The sequence below is a fragment of the Argopecten irradians genome, chromosome 1, assembly GCF_041381155.1.
Source record: "Argopecten irradians isolate NY chromosome 1, Ai_NY, whole genome shotgun sequence".
In the NCBI taxonomy this organism is placed as follows: domain Eukaryota; kingdom Metazoa; phylum Mollusca; class Bivalvia; order Pectinida; family Pectinidae; genus Argopecten; species Argopecten irradians.
In genome coordinates this window covers 51847938-51871973 of record NC_091134.1, presented here as the reverse complement: position 1 = coordinate 51871973, position 24036 = coordinate 51847938, and the positions used below count along the sequence as shown (strand labels likewise).

Here is a 24036-nt window from a genome sequence, read left to right as displayed (position 1 = left end):
TAAATATAATGATATCTTTTGAATTAGGTAGATTTCCTTTAGTGTATACACACTATTATAATGTGATTAAGTGCTGGTTAAAACTTTTGAAAAGTATATAGTACTTGTCTTCTTAGTACAGCTTACTAGGAGTTAATGTTGTTGCCTAAACGTAATAGTGTTTTGAATTGGGTAACTTTTGTGAAAGATAAGATTTTTTCACTTGGTCTTGGTTATGTATGGTTAAACCAAAACAATATTCTGTAGATTTGCCATATATTAAGCAAAGAATTTTTACCAATGCGCTCCAAAAGTATGTATGCTTTACTAAAGAACTCCCCGAAATGTCACCTGTACAGACATTTAGTTGATGGATCATCATTACAGTTTTATTTGAGTAAATATATTTATAAGGGTAATAGAATTGCCCTTACTAGGTTGAGATTATCAGCTCACTCGCTAAATATTGACTCAGGAAGATATAGAAATATAGTTAGAGATGAGCAATTTTGCAGGATCTGTAACTCTGGTGATGTTGAAAATGAATACCATTTTTTATTCATTCAAAATTTCGAATTGAGCTATATTATTGGGAAAACAAAACATTTGTGTATAAAATGATACAATTGCTAAGCTGAACTAATTTGAAAGTTTTGTTTATGTTAAGCAATTATATTTACGAGGCTAACCAAATAAGGAGCAATTTATTGCCATGAAATAAAAACTGTCCATTCTCTATGTAGGCCTATTTATTATACATGTGTACATGTACCTGTCCTCTCTACACGGCTTTAGTGTAGTGCCTGATTTGTCAGTAATACTATTGTATTTTGTACTGATGGGCTGTAAAAATAAAATAATTTGAATTACAACGATTTTACCGACAGCACCCATATCTCAAAAAATGCTTCATCACGTGTATCAGTGTGTTCGTTTTTTTTTTATCTGGCAACATTTTTTGTCAGATCATGTTTTGCGCAAGCACACCACCATATTCGTTAGTCAATTGCAAGGCTTCTGATTACGTTACACTCCACGTGGTTCGTGGCTAACGAATTAAGATGGCACGCCACGGATTATGAGTGCCCCTTTGGCGCCTCAAAACAGCGTTTGAACTGTGTTGAACTGAACATTAGACCGTACAATGTACATGTACGTAGAGTGTACACGTCAGTCTGGAAGATAAATATAAATCACGGGAGTCGATACGTGAAAATTGGAACAGAATTTCTTGGTATTTTATGGTATGTACACATGACTAGTTCGAAGAAAGAGAAGCATAGATTATTGCATCATTTGTGGAAATCGTAGACTAGGCCACGATCACGAGGTCGTGTAAACAAAGCATTTGTCGGTGTCGCTGCTTACATGCAAGTCAGTGGAAATAATTTACATAATTTGCCATTTTATCATTTATATAACAGTTTGGCAGTAATTTAATTCGTATATGATATTTGAAGACGTGAAAACGCATACAATTTCATCGTTTTGTTACTTAAGTTCTAAATTTGGGAGAGGGAATTTCCGTGATGCTATTTTAAGAATTAAAATAAAATGATAGTCCCGCATGTCGTTGTAGGCCTAACTTACTATTGGACATTGAAGCCTATATTGCAAATAAATATATTTCTAGTAAGATTTGTTTTTAAAGTTAAGCAACAGATTTAATCTAATTTAATTTAATATTTCATAAGTGTTTTTGCATTCTTTATGACTACGGCTAAAAATAAGAGTCCACACATACAGTAAGGCCAAGGGCTGACATTGCTTAGAAAATCTCAGACGGTAACAAACTAACGTTATACTTACAAGTAAATGCAAACTCCATCGTCGTTATGTTTGGTGTGAATCGTCAAAACCTTAGATAACACGTAGCATTAGAACTACATTTATATACAATTATAGGGAGCTATTTATAGCCATGAACGGCGCGGGGATTCCCCAGCGATACGCACACTAGTACTGGAGCTACATTTTAGTATACACTATAAGATAAGATGTTGTTGATCGTTTTGGGAATATTTTTTTCGTATGTCCTCTAGTACTTTTGCGGTCTGATGCATCTTTCCAAAGTAATATGGCATTGAAACATTCTTTATCGTAGAAATGACTTGTTATCTTATATAGTTCTATCATATCTCCCCTGATTCTCCTGAAGGCTAGCGTTGGTAAATTTAGTTTCTTCAACCTGTCTTGGTAGGTCATGTTTTTTCATTTCTGGGAGACATCCAGTTGCTCTTCTTTGAACACCCTCTATTTTTTCAATATGTTTTTTTAGATGTGGTTCCCACACAGGACTGGCATAATCGAGCTGGGATCTTACTAAACATTTGTATAGGGGAATAAATAACTCTTTATCCTTAAACTGGAAAGTTCCTCTGAGAAGTGCGAACATAGAATTTGCTTTCTTTACTTTTTCTGATATGTGTTCATCAAAAGTTAATTCCGAGTCTATAGTTACTCCTATGTCTTTTTCCTGGATGGTTTTCTGCATGTTGTTTCCGTTGAGGTGATAAAATCACTCATATAGATTTTGACATGTAATTGTTTCGACCTAAAGGCGACCGTTTTCAAAATCCAAATATATATATATTTAAATCCAACTTTTCACATGCTTTACATATTATTTATAAATTATATTATTTTCGAATATAAAAGTAGTTTATGATCACAATGTAATCAATGTTGTAGTATCGTACGATTTGCGAATTAAATTCATATTTCATATGTATACAATAATAACACTGTAAATGTAAATAATCAGAGGACCAGCTTCTACTATGACTCATTTTATTCAGCGCTATAAAATACCTATCATCTTACCGAAAACAATGAGAAAAACGTAGATGATAAAATGTTTTAATTACATGTGGTAGAGTGCATATTAATTAAAATCAGTTACAGTCGCATCATCAGCGAAAGGTTCGGCTCACTACCACGTCTCCTTATTATTATTCTATTTTGACAAGTAATATGAATATGTGAGGTGGGCACGTGTCCATGTTTCATTTAATGGATTGGCTGAGTTAGGCAATGCATTATTGATAAGTAGATAGGTGAATATTTTGTTTTTGTTTATTTCCTTATAATTATATTGATCGACTCTTCATGCATAATACATTTGTACTGAACTGTGACAAGAGCTGTGGTCGGCCTAGGGCGTGACATACGAACAATGACCAGGATCTCTGTCATTGTAATCATTATTTGCTATAATTTTGGTTTCTGCATTCTATACTTTAATGAACAGTTTCAGTTTGAGGACGATTTTGCATCAGTGTCATTTTAAAAGTTAAAAACAGGCCTGATATCGTCTTGGTGACGGCACTTTGAATAATGTAGTTGTATAGGGTGATTTTGAAAGGATAACTATCGCTTTGTCCTACGGTAGTGACTGTTGTTGCCCAAATGATAAATAGTTATTATGCTCTGTCGGCGGAGTAACGTCTTTACTAATAACAACTGTTCTCCTGAATTACACCAGAAGCCTTGAAATCAGTCCCTTGCATTATGATAAATGGTTACTGGCCGACTTTGCATATGTAATTATTTACGGTATATCTGGTCAGTTTCTGCCATTAACACATGTTAATTTGTTTCGATACGATTTTAACAAACCTATTTGATATATTAGTATATAAAAATCCTTGTGCTGTACACGTGAGTCACTTTTCTGTAGACTAGACATTCGCGAAAGAAAAACACGTAAAAGATGAGAAAAGCTTTTCTAAAATGGTCTCAATTCAAAGGCTAGAGGCGATAAAATATTCTCCAACACAGATATACAAAGAAACTACAATACCGATGGATGTTTTCTAATTTGAGACTCTCTCCAGGATTAGAAAACATCTAAATCAACTTAAACTTGAAACAATTTAAATGATCTAAAATAAAGATGTTGTATTTATTTCAGGATTTGAATAAATCGTGAAGAAAATCCTATCTTTTTCTTGAGACAACGTGACGTAAACAACTAAGAATGTCCTAGCGAGTTAGAGATCAGGTAATGCTTAAAAGGCGATGGCCGATTCTGGTCTCATGTTTTCAATGTCATGATCCATATTCATTTCAATATTTAACCATATTGGTTTCATCCTTGTAGTAATCTTATTTAGTTCAGAAACACATGTAAGAGAGAGATTTGAAACATCGATAATTTTACAGCCGACAAAGGGTCTCCCTGTATGTGCGAAAGTTTTTATTTTCTAATTATTCCTTGAGAGGACGATGCATTTGGAAATAATATAATTCCATAAAATTCGGATAATGTAAGCACAATTTTATTTTTACTCACACAAGCAAATAATGATATAGAACTGTATACCAGGTTTGCTATCTGATATGTACAATATAGGGCAATGCTTTAATGTACGCAGTCCACGCTTTGTTCGTTCTACTATAGAATAATGATATAAAAATACCTTTTGTGATAAAAACTTTTCTGAGGTCATCAGCTGTACTGCGCTTATGATATTTATAACAGTTCAATGATATACAAGTACTTCAATACGTTGTCACTTCAGCCCCATATATGTTGGTTAACACATGCATTTTCTTAAATGCATATTTTGCTTAACATTATTCACGTCATTTGTTTTATTTCAGACATCAATATATGAAAGAATACTATTTCAAAATGCCGCCGGATAATGACTATGGTTGCTTCCAAGGTACTTATGGGAATCAAACAGGTAATTGGTTATTTTATGGCTTCATTGTTTTAAAAATTATATTATATCATTGCCAAAGTGAGAAATGAAACGATATAACTTGAAGTTTTAGCGTAAATCATTTCATTATTACCTACCTGTCCTGTTAATTACATAGTTTGATGTCATCATTTTTCCACCTCCTTGTTGTCAAATCAACAAAAAATATCCAATTCATGTTTACTATATTCAGGTTTTCTTGTACTAATGATTTTTAATCCGTTAAAGGTTTTTCTAATGAGATAATTACTTAATGCATCAAAAATAAAGTTCGCCACTATAACTTGGGGAAAATAACCACGACCCCCACCCCCAGCTAACATTCATATTATCTATTTCGAAATCTGTTGAAATATATACATGTATATGTCCCTTACATTGGACAGAATATGTGCAATTTTACAGTTGTGCGATTTACTCTAGCGCAATTACAAATTACACGCGTTTATATGACGTCGCGAAAGCAACACAACGATGACACACAACAAGAAGGCGTCACTACACCAGTACAATGAAGTCAGAATGACGGCTAGGGTATTTTAATCGAGTAACGTGAACAATATCCTGAATCTAAGAATTAAACATATGTTGAGATAAACAGGGCAGGCAGAAGATAATAATTCTCTATAGGAATGTATTTCCATGTTTGACCCTCAATGGAATGGAATTTTAATTAATTCACCCAAATATGACCAATTGTTCCCATAGTTACTACTGAAAAGACAAGTCTATATAACATATGGGATGTTACCATAGTTACTAGTAAAATAATCACACATGGTATGTTACCAAAGTTACTAAAGAACAGACAACTCTATCACACACATGGTATGTTACCAAAGTTACTAGAGAATAGACAACTCTATCTCACACATGGTATGTTACCAAAGTTACTAGAGAATAGACAACTCTATCACACACATGGGATGTTACCAAAGTTACTAGAGAATAGACAACTCTATCTCACACATGGTATGTTACCAAAGTTACTAGAGAATAGACAACTCTATCACACACATGGTATGTTACCAAAGTTACTAGAGAATAGACAACTCTATCTCACACATGGTATGTTACCAAAGTTACTAGAGAATAGACAACTCTATCTCACTCGTGGGATGTTACCAAAATTACTATAGAATAGACAACTCGATCTCACACATGGGATGTTACCATAGTTACTAGAGAAAAGACAACTCTATCTCACACATGGGATGTTACCATAGTTACTAGAGAAAAGACAACTCTATCTCACACATGGGATGTTACCATAGTTACTAGAGAAAAGACAACTCTATCTCACACATGGGATGTTACCATAGTTACTAGAGAAAAGACAACTCTATCTCACACATGGGATGTTACCATAGTTACTAGAGAAAAGACAACTCTATCTCACACATGGTATGTTACCAAAGTTACTAGAGAATAGACAACTCTATCTCACACATGGGATGTTACCAAAGTTACAAGAGAATAGACAACTCTATCACACACATGGGATGTTACCAAAGTTACTAGAGAACAGACAACTCTATCTCACACATGGTATGTTACCAAAGTTACTAGAGAATAGACAACTCTATCTCACACGTGGGATGTTACCAAAGTTCCTAGAGAAAAAACAACTCTATCACACATGGTATGTTACCATTGTTACTAGAGAAAAGTCAACTCTATCTCACACATGGGATGTTACCAAAGTTACTAGAGAAAAAAACAACCCTATATCTCATAAGTGGGATGTTACCAAAGTTACTAGAGAAAAAACAACTCGATCTCACACTTGGGATGTTTCCAAAGTTACTAAAGAAAAGACAACTCTGTTTTACAGATAATATGTTACCATAGATAAAAGAGAAAATATAATTCTATCTCATATGGGATGTTATCATAGCTACTAAAGGAAAGACAACTCTATCTCACAAATAGGATGTTACCTTGGTTACTAGAGAAAAGACAACTCTATCTCACACATGGGATGTTATCATAGCTACTAAAGGAAAGATAATTCTTTCTCACAAATAGGATGTTACCTTAGTTACTAGAGAAAAGGCATATCTATATCTCACATATGGTATGTTACCATAGTTACTAGAGGAAAGACAACTCTATCTCACATATTGGATGTTACCAAAGTTACTAAAGGAAAGACAACATTATCTCACACATAGGATGTTACCATAGTTACCAGAGAAAAGACAACTCTATCTCACACATGGAATGTAACCATAGTTACTAAAGGAAAGACAACTCTATCTCACACAGAGGATGTTACCATAGTTACTAAAGGAAAGACAACTCTATCTCACAAATATGATGTTACCTTGGTTACTACAGAAAAGACAACGCTATCTCACACATGGGATGTTATCATAGCTACTAATGGAAAGACACCTCTATCTCACAAATAGGATGTTACCTTAGTTACTAGAGAAAAGACAACTCTATATCTCATATATGGTATGTTACCATAGTTACTAGAGGAAAGACAACTCTATCTCACACATGGGATGTTACCATAGTTACTAGAGGAACGATAACTCTATTGGGATGTTACAATAGTTACTATAGGAAAGACAACTCTATCTCACACATGGTATGTTGCAATTGTTACTAGTGAAAAAGCAATTCTATCTTAGATATGGAGTTTTGGAAAGCATACTATCGTTTCAACATTTTTTATGATGATTTCATCATTTTCTTTCGAGTTTAAGTATGGAAAAGAACATTTAAGAAGGTAAGATGTTGACAGAAATGATACAGATAATCAAGTAGAATGTTGAAGATAACATAATATTGAAAATTGGATTTCGAACGATCAGGTACCTGAAAATAGAAGATTGAACGTCGACTATAAGTATGAAAGATCAACATTCCCATTCCAGATGGTCCTGTGTCAGAAAAAGTGGCACTAAAAACTATACACCACACAATCTAGTTAAAGGATGAGGTATTGGATGATAAGATATCCGACTAAAAGTGTTTATCATATGTATATTGAGGATCGAATGTTCATCAAGTTTATCGAAAGATCAGTTATGGAAACGTCCACTACTGAATGGTCCGACGCCAAAAGATGTGATGTTGAAAAATCAAATATGTTTTCAAATCATACAGATGATCGAATTTGTAATTTTGATATCGAAAGATCAAATAAATTCTACTCGAACATCCACACCCGTGGATCCGATGTCGAATAGTATTCAAAATGCATTTACTTGACGAACGGGCGGCGAAACGATAGGGTTTTGATGTAATACGATGCAAGAAAATGACAAAGCAGAGACGATTGGATGTGGAATGATGGGATATTGTTTGCCAAGTGTCCAAATAGCCTGTTTACGGAAGATGTCGACAACTTCGAACGGCGACCTACCGACGATGTTAAATTTGAAACGGAAGAAACTAGCGCCAAGATTTGGACGAAAGTATCGTGTATCGAGCAGGTATTCGAAGGTCGCCTGCATTTCGTATTTCAACATGAATGAAATTAAAAAAAAAAACGTGTTTTTATTTGTGATAGCTGTTTCTATAGCCAGCAGATTGATGTCAGGGAAATCTGAATGAGAACAGAAATAAAAAGACGACCCTTGTGGTGCTTCTGGATCCCTTTGAATAGTTTGCCATAGAGTTTCCAACATTATCCGAAGTTCTGTAATCATATAGTTATGTTCACCAGAAATCATTCACTATATCCAGTGAAATTGTATTTGTATTAATCTGCTTTTAATCGAACGATTACAGATTTATTTTATAATAGGCGTACTTTTGAATTGATTCATGTAGTAATACTTATAAAATCAGAATAAAACTGAGATACACATTATTTTGACCACAATTTTGTTGTTCTCAAATGGAGAATGATCGTTGTCATTGTTCTTCGTTTTTATTTTTATTCAACTGCAAAACTAAACATTTGCACCACAAATCCTTAATATGCATGTACATGTACCATTTTTCCTGATAGGTACCGAAGGCTGCGTGGTTTACCGTCAGGATAATGAACAGCTGCGGGTAAGTATTGTTATATTGCTAGCATGTAGTATTCTATTTAATATGTTATGGATGAATGATATTGTGATTGTATCATTCAGTTTTAAATCAAACCGTTTGTTTGCCAGTTCATGTCATATTTCAGCTGTAATCAACTGAACATAGACATAGGAAAGTAGTTTTGTTTTTATTTGATAACTGAAAATGTTATTCACCTGTTCAAAGACACTGCAATATATTTTATCTTTTCTAGATGCTAAAACGCGCTGACAAACTTGAAACCTCTCATGATCGTGTAAGTACTAGCATTTTTTTTGTATATTCATATTATACGTCCTAAATAAGAATACACTACAGCGTTAATTACTTTAAGAAATTATTGGGAAATGCTTTAAATGTAATGGTAAAGTTTCTTCAATTATCTAGATTGTCGAACACATCTGTAATACCTAAATTATTTTTGTCTCTTTGACTGACATGTTGATGGACCTTAAGTTCGGGATGCAAATAGTGCTTTTGAAATGCTTACATTTTCTAATTTATAGTAAACCACACGCATATTATATGTTTCTCATGTCAGAATGTCTTTTACAAATAAAAATGAAATACTTTGACAATGAGTCTATCCGAGATGTTTGTGAAACCGAAATTCGCTATATTGATTCGATTTGAAATGTGTCGTATCATCGAATAGCTTATCATAGACTCGTAATTAAGGACAATAGTTACAAGTGGATTACCTGCCGATATGAATTTAAATTTGCTTAATTAATGATTAACTTGAATATGTTATAGAGATATAACGCAAAATCTGTGTATACTGGTTTATGATAACTGTGCACTAAGAGTTTTGTGTTATATTACCATGACATATTAAGTTAATCTTTATGATGTAAAGATGCTCCACCGCTGACAAATGGTATTTTTTCGTTATCAAAAACAGGAGCATACGATTTAGTATTTTTCTTCAATTGCAAAAGTTACTGACTTTACACCATTACCACCATTGAAAAGTTTGAGTTTCTAATTTTACTTCAATACAAAAATATTAAAAATAATTAATTGCATCCCGAAAAAAATCTGTTGCACTATGTTCTATATGGAATTAAATATTGATTGCGCATACACTGAAAGCAAAATAAATTATTTTGTATTATTTTTTGTGTTAATTAGACATACATATACACGATTTAACACCAATTATTGTTTAATTGATTAATATCGTTTATGCTCTGTCGGCGGTGGGGCATCTTTAATCATTGTGAACACGGTAATCTGAGTAACCTTTCACTGAGCGCAATGAAACTTATTTGCAACCAACCGTCAGTATATCTGATAAGTTCGAAAATCAGACTTATTATGCATTCTAACATCAGTTTGAGTGTGGATAAGTTTGAACATTGAAATTATCCGACATTAACTTACAGAAGTATGTCATGATAGTATGAACACAAGAACTTGAGTAGATATTTACTTTGATCAATGGTATATGCACTTTGAATACAGCTATATGTTGATATCATGTTAATGTTGTTTTAATTTGGCTATACGAGCTAGTTGTGAATATGAATTTTATTCTGGTATTTTTGTGCAGTCGAAGTTAGTTAGGCCTATAGGTCTCTTGTTCTTTTTAGTGATGATACGATATGTATTTCACAGGAGAATGAGGTTGAATCTATTGTAAAACAAGATCAACCCGATATGAGGTATCTAGAGTATTTATTAGAGTATGGAACCCCGTACAAGGTAAGTTTCAAGACTTGGTAAAACATTATATAGGTTCATGTACTATCTCTTATCTTGAATACAGCAGGAAATCAATAAATGAGTACATGTGTGTGGTGGTTCACATCGAGTTGTAACAATGACATTATTTTGATTTTCTATATTCTTAGTAATCCAATGTTTTGTTACGTATGCAGTGTAATTCTTTCCTTGATTTCTTTAACAACAGCCTTTGAAAATTGCGCATTTCATAAACAAATCATTCACGAAAAGAGATGCTTTATGTACATATCTACCTTGCATTTCCTTTTGGATGATAATTGCTCAGCAAATTATGTGGTTCATGGTTACATAATCAATAAATCTGTGGATTGTATCAGACATAGTTAGTATGCATTAATCTATCTATTTTTTATTATGCCATTATCAGGCTAGTTAAAATTTCGTTGTTGGTAGTGACTGCATACTTTTCTTTTTAGATTACTTTACATTAAAAAAGTCAATAGAAATCATAGTTCCTAACAATACTATGTAGTTACATTACTTACCGTACATACAATTAATTGTTTTATACAGGCTACGTTGCTAAATACTGCTGTACGAAAGGAAAACGTAGCTGTTGTAGCAATATTGCTGACCCACAGAGCTGACATACAGCTAGTAAGCTCAACATTCAATGAACAATATTTAATATTTACTGTTCTTTTCGTTGTGTGCTTTGTGTCATGTAGACATTTAGAAAAATCAGATAAAGTTTTTAGAAAAACGAGTTCTTATGATTGAACGCTCACACCAATCAGCACTGTCTGGTAAAATTTAACATGGATTACAGTGCTATTAATGTAACATTACATGTAAGTTTTATTTTAATACAACACCCCTCTAATAAATTATAAAATTCTAATATTCAATCATATCCTTAATCTACAAATACGCTAATTTGTAGTCCCCATCTATTTATATTGTTTATTAATATTTTCCATCATTTTGTTCTAGAATGATGCGTTTGGATGTGCAATTGACAGTGGAAATGTAAATATAATAGCTCTTCTGCTGAACAGCGGGGCCGATCCGAACCATTTCACTAAACGATTTGATTACATGGTGTGTATTTGTATATATTATATAAAGATAGATAAGTGCAGTAAAACCGCTTTATCTCAGCGAGATCCGTTAACAGGGTGTTCGAGTTAAGTGTGTTCTATCTATAAATATAAATTGTAAATCTTGTCCGAGACAGAGAAAATACTTCTAATTACATAGGGTCAGTTGGTGTTAACGATGTTTCAATGTATATTAGATGGCTGGAGAAGTCTTTGCTTACGTCAGAGGCTTTCTTTAATAAAAGTAATGTTTTATGATGAGGTAATTATGTTCATTTGAAATAATCCACAAGAATACTATTTGACATTTATTTAACAAATAGAAGTTATGGTTGTATGTTGATGCAGTATGTGCAATTGAACTGGAAGCCTAGAATGTGCATCACATGTAAAACGCATTTTGGATCTCACCAAACAAAGCAGTCATACAGTGTCAAAACGTTAATCTGTTAGATCATGTCCTTGTCATTTTTACATAGTACTATCATAAGAATTTTTGTGCTGTGTATGGTTGTTGATTGTTTGTATTCGGACCGCTGATAATGGGTTAATTAGCAGGACACAAAACAAAGAGTTCGATTGAATTGTACTCGTTTCTTGTATTGGTAATTTAAATTGGTTTTCACATCATAAATAAACAAAATAGTGGCACATTGCTTAGAAGGTAAATTTAAAGTTCACTGATATTGGTAATCCAATGTAGACACTGTATATTATGTCCGTAGATGGCAATCCATCAATAAGTTCACTGTTTCACACTTGTTCTCTATTTGGAAATCCAACCTTTGAAAATATGTAATAAAAGTCCGATAGCGGACCGACCTGTCCGGTTTGATCGTTGGGATCCAACTGGCGTCCACATATCAAAAAGGCGTTTTTATTACGTGACTACTGTCTAGTTTGGCAGGTAACTCCGGATGTAAGGTTAATTACATAACAATTAAAAGACTTGACAATAGAGTGTGCGCTTTGATATAAAAAGACAACTTCCCAAGCCTATTAATGACACCAACGCCTCAGGTCGAGATATCGACAGTATAAACACTTTGATTGGCACGTGACGAATTGAGCGTCCTATTAATTGGCGGTAATTTCACAAAGATAAGGACATAAGGTATATCCGAAGATCTGAATAATTAACTATCAAAATATTCACAGGGAAATTACAAACAATTATTGAAGAACAATAAACATACGAAATTTCGCTATAATAGTACCATTCCGATGTTGATAAGTCTATAGTATAAATGTGTTGACAGGGTTTTGTGTTGGGGATTGCTGTTAAGGATAGACGCATGGATATCATGAAAATGCTGCTGGAGAAAGGTGCAGATATAAGAGAGGTAAGGATACGAACCATATCTTCATTATTCTATTGCATTAGATATTTCGTAATCCACTCTACAGTCGTCAATATATTTATTGTCAACATTATTTGTTTTGAACATATTTTTATAAATGATATTCGTGATTGTGTGCGAGAAGGGACTATTAACGCAGAGAGTACCGAATATATATTTTGAACTCGAGAACAGTAAACCAATTTAGATATGAACTTGATTCTCTTTTGAAAAAATCAGGTATAAAAGTATTCTTACGCCGAAAAAATAGATTATGTGATTGTCCTGTACATTCTTCATGTATGATGTCAGAATAAAACTATGTATCTATATAAGTATGAATTTAAGTATACCCTGTGTACTTAATAAGGCTTTGGTATATGGTGGTTGCTTATTTAAAATAACTTAAATATATATTTTTGAAATCAATTGTTATCTGAATTTGTTTTCTCAATTTATTGTAACTTATCAGTAGTTGGTAATTGTCATTACGAAATATGTGATTTGTCTATTGGGACAAAGATCAAAATATACCCCCGGACACAAGTTAAGCACTGCAACTGCTTTTAAAGAGTGGGTGTACTGTTTAGGCAAACTTACAAAAACGACCACCTATACTGTAATCATATATTTAATATGGCGCAACCAATGAAAATCAAAAACATTGAGCATTTTAAATGCGCGTATTAAGCATTGCCACACGAATAAATATCGACAGGAGGTTTAAACATCACTTTTACGCGGTTGGCAGTCAATATTTATTCTGGAACAACAATTAGCCAATGATGCAGTAGAGCAGTCTGTAATTTATTTTGACGTAGAGGATCAAGTTTATCGATTTTTTCGGTGTTTTGATTCCACTCGTGATGGATGAGAGGACAGGCCAATGAATCACATCAGTCTTGGTGTAGATAATCTTGCACAACTATAGTACGATGTGGCCTGTCAATGTCACTTATAAAAACAGAATATTCGACTATTGCATGGCTGTCAATATGAGGAACCACGCGTTCTCGAGGACGTCGTCTCTATTTCTGACCAATTCAGATGTAATCAAGAACTGCATCTCCAAATGGTATACACACTTAATGCACTTTTGGCAACTACAGTGTATAGTGTGATAGGGATAACGTCTTAGAACTACCTGTTTAAGATTAAAAAAGAGAAGAAAAAAAACAAATAAGGCTATTTTTAATTGGTGCATTATATTTGTCGGATGTATTTTTAATACGTGATAAAGCTATTAGAATATAAAGGGATAAGTACGCAAATCAACCGTAAGAACTATTATTAAGCCATCTGACCTATTGTCGTCATGTTTCGTCAGTCGTCGTCTGGCGTGCGCCGTGCGTAAACTTTTCACATTTTAAACTCCTTCTCCAGTTCTACCATTGCGCTTTGGCTGAAACTTGCTTGAAATGATCCTGACAATGTCCCGGCAAAGTGTTGTTATTTTTCGGGTCGACCTGATATCCAAGATGGCCGCCACAGCCGACATCTTGAAACACATTTTGATTTTTTCCAGTTCTACCGGTGCGATTTGGCTGAAACTTGCCTGAAATGATCCTTATATGATCCCGTCAAAGTGTTGTTATTTTTCGGGTCGACCCAAATTCCAAGATGGCCGCCAAAGCCGCCATCTTGAAAACACATTTTGAACTTATACTCAAGTTCTACCGGTGCGATTTGGCAAAAACTTGCATAAAATGATCCTGACATCGTCCCGACAAATTTTTTTCGGGTCGATCCGAAATCCAAGATGGGCGCCATAGCCGCCATCTTGAAAGTACAATTTGAACTCCTTCTCCAGTTCTACCGTTGCGATTTGGCTGAAACTTGCATGGCTGAAACTTGCATGAAAAGATCCTGACATGGTTCCGACAAAGTGTTGTTATTTTACGGGTCAATCCGAAATCCAAGATGGCCACCACAGCCACCATCTAGAAAACCCATTTTGAACTACTTCTCATGTTCGACTGGTGCAATTCGGCTGAAACTTGCATGAAATTATCCTGCCGTAGTCCCGACAAAGTTTTGTAATTTTTCGGGTTGATCCGAAATCCAAGATTGCCGTTATAGTTGCCATCATGAAAACACATTTTGAACTTCTTATCAAGTTCTACCGGTGTGATTTGGCTGAATGTTGCATGAAATGTTCCTGACATGGTTCCGACAAAGTGATGTTACATCCCTGTTTGATCTCAAATCGAAGATGGCTACCATGATACTATATTTAATCAATTTCCTATACGATTATTGCCTAGGTAGTCAGATGACCGTTAAGGGTCCCTTGTTAGGTCACCTGAGACGAAGTGACCTATTCTAATCGCCTTTTGTCCGTCGTCATCTGTCGTGCGTCGTATGTCCGTAAACAATTTACATTTTCGACTTCTTCTTCAAAACTGTTTAAGCAATTTCAATGAAATTTTGCACAAACCTTTTAAGGCTTAAGGCCAATCAAAATTGTGAATTATATGGTCCCCACTTTACAAGGGGCTGTGGGAGGGGCCAAGGGGTAACATTGAATAAAATTTCAAAAACCTTCTTCTCAACTCACGGATGTGGTGGAATCAAATACTCTTCATAGATAGAAAGGTCTTAAGGTCCTTTACGAAAAATTGTGAATTGTATGACCCTGGGGTCTCACGTTTTCCCCTGGGGAGGGGGTCAACTTTACTATAGTTTATATAGGGAAAACACATTTATGAGCATTTTTTGCTCAATTTTCATAGGAAATGAGTCAAACTTGATTAGAATTATTAGCCTGAAATAGCATTTTCATATCATTTTCATATTGGTCCTGGCCGATCCCCTGGAGACAGATGTGCGGGGCCGAAAGGGTTCAAATAGGCTAAAGCTTCAAAAACCTTTTTCTAAAATTCTGGAAATGGTAGAATCAAATACTTTTCATCGATAGAAAGGTCTTAAGGTGTTTTATGAAAATTGTGCCTTGGGTCTCACGTTTCCCCCCTGGGGAGGGGGTCAAGTGTACTTTGGTTTATATAGGGAAATCATATTTATGAGAATATTTTGCTCCATTTTCATAGGAAATGAATCAAACTTGATTAGAATTATTAGCCTGAGATATAGTATTTTAACATCCATATCAGTCCTCGCTGACCCACTTGGGGACCAGAGGGGCGGGGCCAAACAGGGTCAAAATGACTTAACATTTCAAAAATTCTTCTGAATTCACAGGTTTGATGGAAGCAAATAATCTTCATAGATTAAAAAGTGATATTTATAAGATCACTGACCGACTTCAAGGGCCAGTATAGTAGTGTTACTATGTCTTTGTTTCATTCTAAACGAACTCATGTGACCGTTAAGGCCCATGGGCCTCTTGTTTTAGTATGTAAGCCTACCGACACAGCATATGAAATATGATCTTTGTTTTCATTACAGGGAAATGTTCTCGGATGTGTTATTAGAAGAAGCAAGATGGAAATTACAAAGATAATACTTCTAAAGCCACACCAGACAGACAATGTAAGTACATTGTTATCCTATACAATTTTACTTGTTTCTGATGATTTCCCGCGGTACAAAGTACCCATGATATTCCTGTTAATACATCATAATGTTCACTTTTTTGAATATATTGATTAATTGTTGTCTCTGTCTTTTAATTTCGATCATAGACACTAAGTCATGTTGCGCGATTCATATGTCATTTTGCCATTATATACATTTGTATAAATAGGTATTCCCAAGTCATATGATGTAAATCGTCATATCTGTAATATTCTTATGGTTGTTGTAGGCTAAAAAGGCATCAATGCTTATTGATATTGTGAAATTATTACTGCAAAGTATTTAGTACAATGTATATTTGCTATTTGAATTTTTTCTTATAGGATGTTCGTCCAAAAATTGCCATGATATGCATAATATTATTCCTGGATTTCATACCAAATGAGGAAGAGCCAACATGGAAAAACGTGATATGTAATTATTCTATGATATTGGGTTATTGCCATTATTTCATATTCATTATTAAATGGTTATGAATTCATATAATATTTTAATTGAATAATTGATGTGTCATAAACTTATCAATAGTTTATATCTTGCATAATATTTTTGTACCTGAATTGATAATTTTTGTTGAGGATTTGTACCGAAATGTACATACACAAGTATGTTTTTTCATCACTTTTAAACCTAGCATTCAATGTGTAAATTATATAGAAATGGTTGAAAACATAAAAATTTTTTCGTCGTCAGGTTTGATACCTAGCATTAAAATGCTTATCTTCTGTGGCGAGCCACGTGACTGGACATGTAATGATGACCCCATTGTCAGTGATATTTGTGCATTACCAAGCTGTGAACTGCAAACTCACGTTGGCAAAGAAAACAAGAACTTTCTTGTAAGTATCCGACATTGGCAAAGAAAACAAGAACTTTCTTGTAAGTATCCGACATTGGCAAAGAAAACAAGAACTTTCTTGTAAGTATCCGACATTAATACGCTACATATCTATAAAAGACTAGCAATTATCCGTTTTATTTACACATTTACATGGTCACTAGATAAATATACTGAAGTCCAATGTTAAAGCTATATGTCCTATAACTGGGCGAACATTTTGACATTTTATTTTGTTCTTTAGTAATCTATTTAAAACCACAAGTTTTGATGAATTAAGCTCTATAGGCCATTCACATGAACAAACATATATTATAAACACAGTAGTTACAACACATCATTTATTCACAGTAAAATTGTAGACGACAAACTGGCTTGATGGTGTCACCAGATGTACTCATTTCACTGCACTGTTTATGTTCATCTCATATTTATACTTGTAAAATGATAACCTATACATTGTAAGTGCTGTAATTCTCAAAATGTTGGCAATTTTTGGTGTTGAATAAAATATCAAAAGCTCTTCTTTATTCGTTTGTATGAAAATTACGGCATATATCACTTAATAATTTTCGACATTTCGCTTCGTGATTAGCCCTGCCTCAGAATCTCAAACAAGAACGTTATATGTACTTTTCAAAACCTTAACGGCAATTTCGGAATTGAATCACAGAAAACATTGTTGAAAATGGGAAAAAGTACTAGTTATTGAAATATTAATAATATGAAATTATAAGCTAAATGATAAGCGTCACCACTGCTAAACACTGTAGAGATACAGTTTTGATTTTGTGTTATTCAAGAATACGTAAGTAAATGTAAGTAGGGTTCACTAAGATATACGTCTTTCAAAAAGTTGAAAATGCGATCCAATATTAATGGACATTTTTTTTCCAAATTATTATGAAGATAAGAGTATATTTTCTTTCAAACAATGTGTACTCCCAATGAAAAAGTACTTCCATGCAGCTACAGCAAAACAAAATAAAAAAAAATAAATAAAAACACACGCAACACATTAAGTTTGATTGGAGAGTTTCTTTTCAATCAAACCATCTTTCTGCTAACGAATTACTCTTAATTTTACGGTTGTTATTTACATTATATTTTTGGTATTTGATGTGATAATATACAACCAAAACGTTTTTGGAATTATGTTATCAAGAATGATGTTAATTTCGTTATAGGTTAATACCTCCCGAAAAGGACATGCTATTTTCTTGGAGAGTATTTACCCAGAAACTGTCTTTGTTAAAATGCCATGGCTATACGACCAAGGTGAGCTTATGTCAGAAAGTGGCGTCAACAATCGACTGGTAGCATCCTTATGGTGTAGAAATTGAAAAGTTTACAAATGATCGGATTGTCACCCCCCGCAAGCCTGAGGGGGGGGGGGGGGTGGAACCAAAAGGGGCCAATTTGACTATTTCCATATGAACGACTTTTCTGAAACTAAGCATAAGATAACACTCATATTTCAATGGTAGTTTCCCAATGGGATGAGGATTTAGAATTGTACAAATGGTTGGGCTAACCCAAGGGATCATGAGGGTCGGCGCAGGATTGGGGAAAATGGTTATTTTCGCATGAACTATTTCTTCTTTAAAACTGAGCTCGGGGTAACACTCATAATGCATTGGATTCAAAATTTTACAAATGGTTGGGCTGACGTCTAGTGCGGGCGTTAATATATATATCTTTTTATGATAAGCAATCTGACATTCAACACACGATTTTTAATAATTCCTGTAAAGTAAAGAATATTTATTTGATGATTTTTATGTAATGAGGGATTTCTTGAAAGAAATGTAACTTAATGATTGCTGTGTAATTAATTGACGATTCATTTTGCTAAAGTAAAGATACATAAATGTAACCGTCGATTTTATTCCAGGACTTGCTCCAGCTAGGATCACGATCATAATAAATCGGTTTTTTCTGAGACAAAACAAATCATGTAAAAAAGTAACATGCAAAGACCAAGATGACGAATTCAAAGAAAGATGTTTTGACGAACATGAAGAAGAAAGAGATAAAGAAGAAAACAAAACACTCGAATATTGTGCGGAATGGCATGATAATATTGGTGAAAGTAGTACTCATGTCAATGACGTTGGAATAAGTTGTAATGACAATACGAGAGAGCAAATTACAAATGGCACTCTTACAGAAAAGAATGCCGCTGAAAAATATGTAAATAAGATGGGTGAAAACAATATGGAAGTAGATGAACGCGAAGAAGGAAAGAAGAAACAAGAAAGCAATTTGAATGAAAATGATGACAAGTCGTTTGAAAATAACAGGGAGAAATTGAAAGAAAATGAAATTAGTACTCATACCAATGACACCTTGAATAGTTATGAAAATATGCAAATTACAGAGATTACTGAAAGAAATGGCATTGGCAAATATGCTTCATTTAAAATGTTTGAAGATGAAGAGGAAGCCAGTTTGGAATGGAATTATTGGAATTACGAAGATGATGATTTATACAATGTGGACATCACTCAAGGTATTATTAAACTTAATAAAACTTGCGAGTATATATATGAATGACTTACGTTAAAGTCTTAATCCTGAACAACGGGGGAAGCCATTCCATTTTTATGTCATCTGATCCGAAGGGTCGGGATGACCTTTTGTCATAATTCATCATCCGTTGTTTGTGCGCCGTGCTTTTCATTCAAACGACTTCTTCTCAATAACCGAAAAGCCTAGGGTACTGATATTTTGCTTGTAGCATGCTGGGATGAAGGCGACCAAGTTTGTTCAAACGAATGACCTTGACCTTCATTCAAGGTCACAGGGGTCAAATAGGCTAAAATCCTTAAACGACCTCTTGTCAAGAACCAAAATGGCAAGGGTACCCATATTGGGTCTGTAGCATGCTTGGAGAAAGGGCTACCAAGTTGTTCAAATGAATCACATTGTCCTTCATTCAAGGTCACAGGGGTCAAATAGGCTGAAATTTTTTAAACAACTTCTTGTGAATAACTCAGATGCCTAGAGACCTCATATTGGACATGCAGCATGCTGGGATGAAAGGCCAACAAGTTTGTTCAAATGCAGATCCTTGACCTTCATTCATGGTCACAGGGGTGAGATAGGCTAAATTCTTTTCAACGACTTCTTGGGAATAACTAGGAGGCCTTGAGTACTGATATTGTGCCTGTAACATACTAGGATAAAGAGCTACCTTGTTTGTTTAAGTGAATGACCTTTATGTACTTTTAAGGTCAAAGTCTTGAAATATTTTGGAAACTTGCAGCTTAAAATAAAGGGTATAGTGTATTGCCTTAATTGTAAGCCGCTAATGTATTCTTTGACTGTGTTTTGTGCCAAAAGTCAGATGACCGTAACGGCCAATGGACCCCTTGTTAAGGGGATCGATGATGGAGCAGTGGATATAACGGCCGTGATAGTAAAACTTGGCAATATCGGTTTAAACGGTTGTCAATCTATATAGTTTTATTTCTCTTTTGAATCCGTCGTATGTTAAATGTAACAAAACGTCTTTTGATATGTTCATAAATGCCACTCCATTGCTACAACAATGGCCAATGCTAAAAAGGGGCGAGATATTTGGACGTAATTGCTATGGATACTGTCTGTTTGATTGTAGATTCAGTTCATGTGACATTCACTGGGAACAGAGAATGTGGTGACAGTGGGGCACTACTACCCAGTAAAGGCTTCTTTAAGGAATATGACAGTGATTTATCAGAAACAATTGTGCGTGAGATTTCACCTACAAGGGAGCATTTGGAAGAAAAATTCACTGACGTATACACTCGTTTGCATACATTCATTTACATGGTAAAACCAGGTGTTGATATCGATTTATTGGCTTTGGCTGGTTTTATAAACACAGGTATGTGGTACATGTAATTTAAAAATTGATTTAATTACCAAGCTTCGTATGTCTTATTTGCCTGCAAATTAGCTTTACGTTATATTTCGTATAAGTATTCTGATTTCCTTTCAATCAGATGACTTCTTTAATAAATTCTAACAAATAATCGTTAGAGTATGAAACTTAGAACTTAAAACTATTGAAATGTTATACATGTAGAACGTTTTCCGGTAGTAATCCTTGATAATTTTATCCAGATATGTATCACTTTATTCGTCTATTTTTAACTACTGGCGTTTCAAAGGGACCGACTTTCTCAAGCTCTTCATATACATTCAATTCAGAAAATATTTGATATCTGACCGTTTTTAGTATAAAACATTTTCATTTTTTTTTATTTCAGGAGAACGTTCGATTGTATGCTTCTCTTGTTTGCTTCTCCTGGAGCTTTCGGAAAGTATTGATGATCCGTGGAAAGAACACATTATGAAAAGTCCGGGCTGCGCCTTTCTAAGAAGAGAGAAAGGTCCTGAGTACATCCATCGAATCCTGCAGCAGTGTGAAGCGGTAAGACATCCTACATGAATTGTAGATCAAATTCTATATAAAGATAAATCAAAACCCTTTAAATATATGAATACATGGTACCATACCGACTAAGAGAGACTATTTGTAGTGCATGTTCGGTAATCTAGCTAACGGCATCCATTTGCCAATAACATATCTACATCCTTTGACACTAAAGCAAGAATTTCGTAAAGGATGAAACATTCTCCCACCATTCATTGATTTGTCACCGGTTTTAGCCGTAGGAGATTTCTCTGTCAACCCTTAGGGTATGACAGATTGCGCGCGCTAATCTTTTGAACCTGAAAACACTTTTTTCAAGTTTACCACAAATGCATCAGCAGCAAGGCCAATAGTGTCAGGCTGATGGTTATGAATTTGACCATAATTTCCAACAGGAATATTATTGAATGTTGTCAACGTTGCTGTACAGTTTAAACCTCTTCTCACACACCTTCAATACACTCGATTTGCCTTTCTGGTTGTTAAGGAATATTTGTATCCAGCATTCAGAAGATAATGGCCCCCTCTTTCATTATCAAGAAAATCAATATGTATCTGTGCATTGGCTATAGTAGAAGTGTGAACTGCAAATTCAAAACTTACCAGATATACAGGTAAGTGACCACTTTTTACCTGGGACTTACCTGGTGGTCACTCAGGTGTGACCAAGCCTAACCAAGGTGTGAAAACAGGAAAGTTGGCCAGACTGGAATGGTGTGCACTTAGAAGGTTGGCTAGACTGGAATGAACCGACGTCATGACTTCATGCGGTGTTACCGTGGCGTTCATTGTCGATGACGTCATCAATATTTACGTGCATATGATGGAACCATTTTTTGTATGTAGGAAAAAGAATCATTTCCTACCTATTAGGATGTGACAACAAAATCACAACTCTCGGGGGAATTCCTGAATGTCCAACCCTCGGCAAGCTTCGGGTTAGACGTTCATGAATTACCCCTCGGGTTGTAATTTTGTTGTCAGACCCTCTAGGTAGGGAAAAATTCTAATAATCACTGTCTCTGTGACAGTAATCCTAATATTGTCACGTAAATGTAGATATGCAATGGAATTTGAATTTCGTCTTAAAGTAGGACTATTGAAAGATATCAATTGAGATCACATCCAAATAAATAAATCTGATTTAGTTAGGATACCAAAACAAAGACAATGCATATATGTTATGTTACAGAGATATGGAGTTACAATGTGTAAGCATTCTGAAGATCATCCATCGGATTTGAAGGAAAGAAGAACTTTGAAGCGAGAACGAGTTTTGGATCCTCCTGATCCGTGTTGTAATTCCCCTGATCCAGGTATTAGGATAAATTTAATTACATTTGTAGGATTTCTCTTCCAGTCAGCCTTTCTCTTGCAGCCTGTAATGCATTTGTGTACAAAACGTGGTATAAAAGTAGAATGCCTCAAGATGTATTTCCAAGATTTCGGAGATGACACTTAACGTGTGTCAGCTCTTGCCATCGGGCCATGATTAACATAGGCCTAGACTGCGGCTTAAACAAGACGCCGCATCAAAATAACTACAAAGTGTCCCACGATGTTAGAAAAATCTGTAAATGGCTCACATGAACATTTAATGCATAATCATTCAAATCATCGTGTTAAATACATATCATTACCTAACACACACAGATAACTACATATCACTACCAAACACAAACAGCTAAATACACATCATTATCTAACACACACAACAAAAAACATATCACTACCAAACACACACAACTAAATACACATCACTACCTAACACACACAGCTAAATACATATCCCTACGCAACACACACAACTAAATACACATCACTACCAAACACACACAACTAAATACACATCACTACCAAACACACACAACTAAATACACATCACTACCAAACACACACAGCTAAATACATATCACTACCAAACACACACAACTAAATACATATCACTACCAAACACACACAACTAAATACACATCACTACCAAACACACACAGCTAAATACACATCACTACCAAACACACACAGCTAAATACATATCACTACCAAACACACGCAACTAAATGCACATCATTACCTAACACACACAGCTAAATACATATCACTACCAAACACAAACAACTAAATACACATCACTACCAAACACACACAACTAAATACATATCACTACCAAACACACACAGCTAAATACATATCACTACCAAACACACACAACTAAATACATATCACTACCTAACACACACAGCTAAATACACATCACTACCAAACACACACAACTAAATACATATCACTACCAAACACACACAGCTAAACACACATCACTACCAAACACACACAGCTTAATACGAATACATATCACTACAAAACACACACAACTAAATACATATCACTA

At 34.5% G+C, this 24036-nt stretch overlaps 2 protein-coding genes across 4 annotated transcripts in view; one reads left to right on the top strand and one right to left on the bottom strand.

The window, feature by feature from the left end:
* LOC138332601 (uncharacterized) overlaps nt 1-1870 on the bottom strand; it is a 338301-nt gene extending 336431 nt beyond the window's left edge. Inside the window, exon 1 of one of the 2 annotated variants that reach the window (XM_069280637.1) lies at nt 1789-1870. The gene's annotated coding sequence lies outside the window, so the exon portion shown is untranslated. The remainder of the gene's footprint in view (nt 1-1788) is intronic. The other variant, XM_069280617.1, reaches the window with a different exon arrangement.
* Nucleotides 1090-24036, top strand: part of LOC138332586 (uncharacterized) — a 65763-nt gene continuing 42816 nt past the window's right edge. For both annotated transcript variants that reach the window (XM_069280594.1, XM_069280589.1), the window contains exons 1-17: nt 1090-1223; nt 3893-3982; nt 4585-4670; nt 8659-8705; nt 8938-8979; nt 10344-10430; nt 10986-11069; nt 11406-11513; nt 12772-12855; nt 16258-16341; nt 16710-16800; nt 17080-17225; nt 18412-18502; nt 19119-19736; nt 20847-21095; nt 21481-21644; nt 22840-22963. In XM_069280594.1, the coding sequence (XP_069136695.1) occupies nt 4595-4670; nt 8659-8705; nt 8938-8979; nt 10344-10430; nt 10986-11069; nt 11406-11513; nt 12772-12855; nt 16258-16341; nt 16710-16800; nt 17080-17225; nt 18412-18502; nt 19119-19736; nt 20847-21095; nt 21481-21644; nt 22840-22963 (2095 nt within the window). In that variant the 5' untranslated portion in view covers nt 1090-1223; nt 3893-3982; nt 4585-4594. The remainder of the gene's footprint in view (nt 1224-3892; nt 3983-4584; nt 4671-8658; nt 8706-8937; nt 8980-10343; nt 10431-10985; nt 11070-11405; nt 11514-12771; nt 12856-16257; nt 16342-16709; nt 16801-17079; nt 17226-18411; nt 18503-19118; nt 19737-20846; nt 21096-21480; nt 21645-22839; nt 22964-24036) is intronic.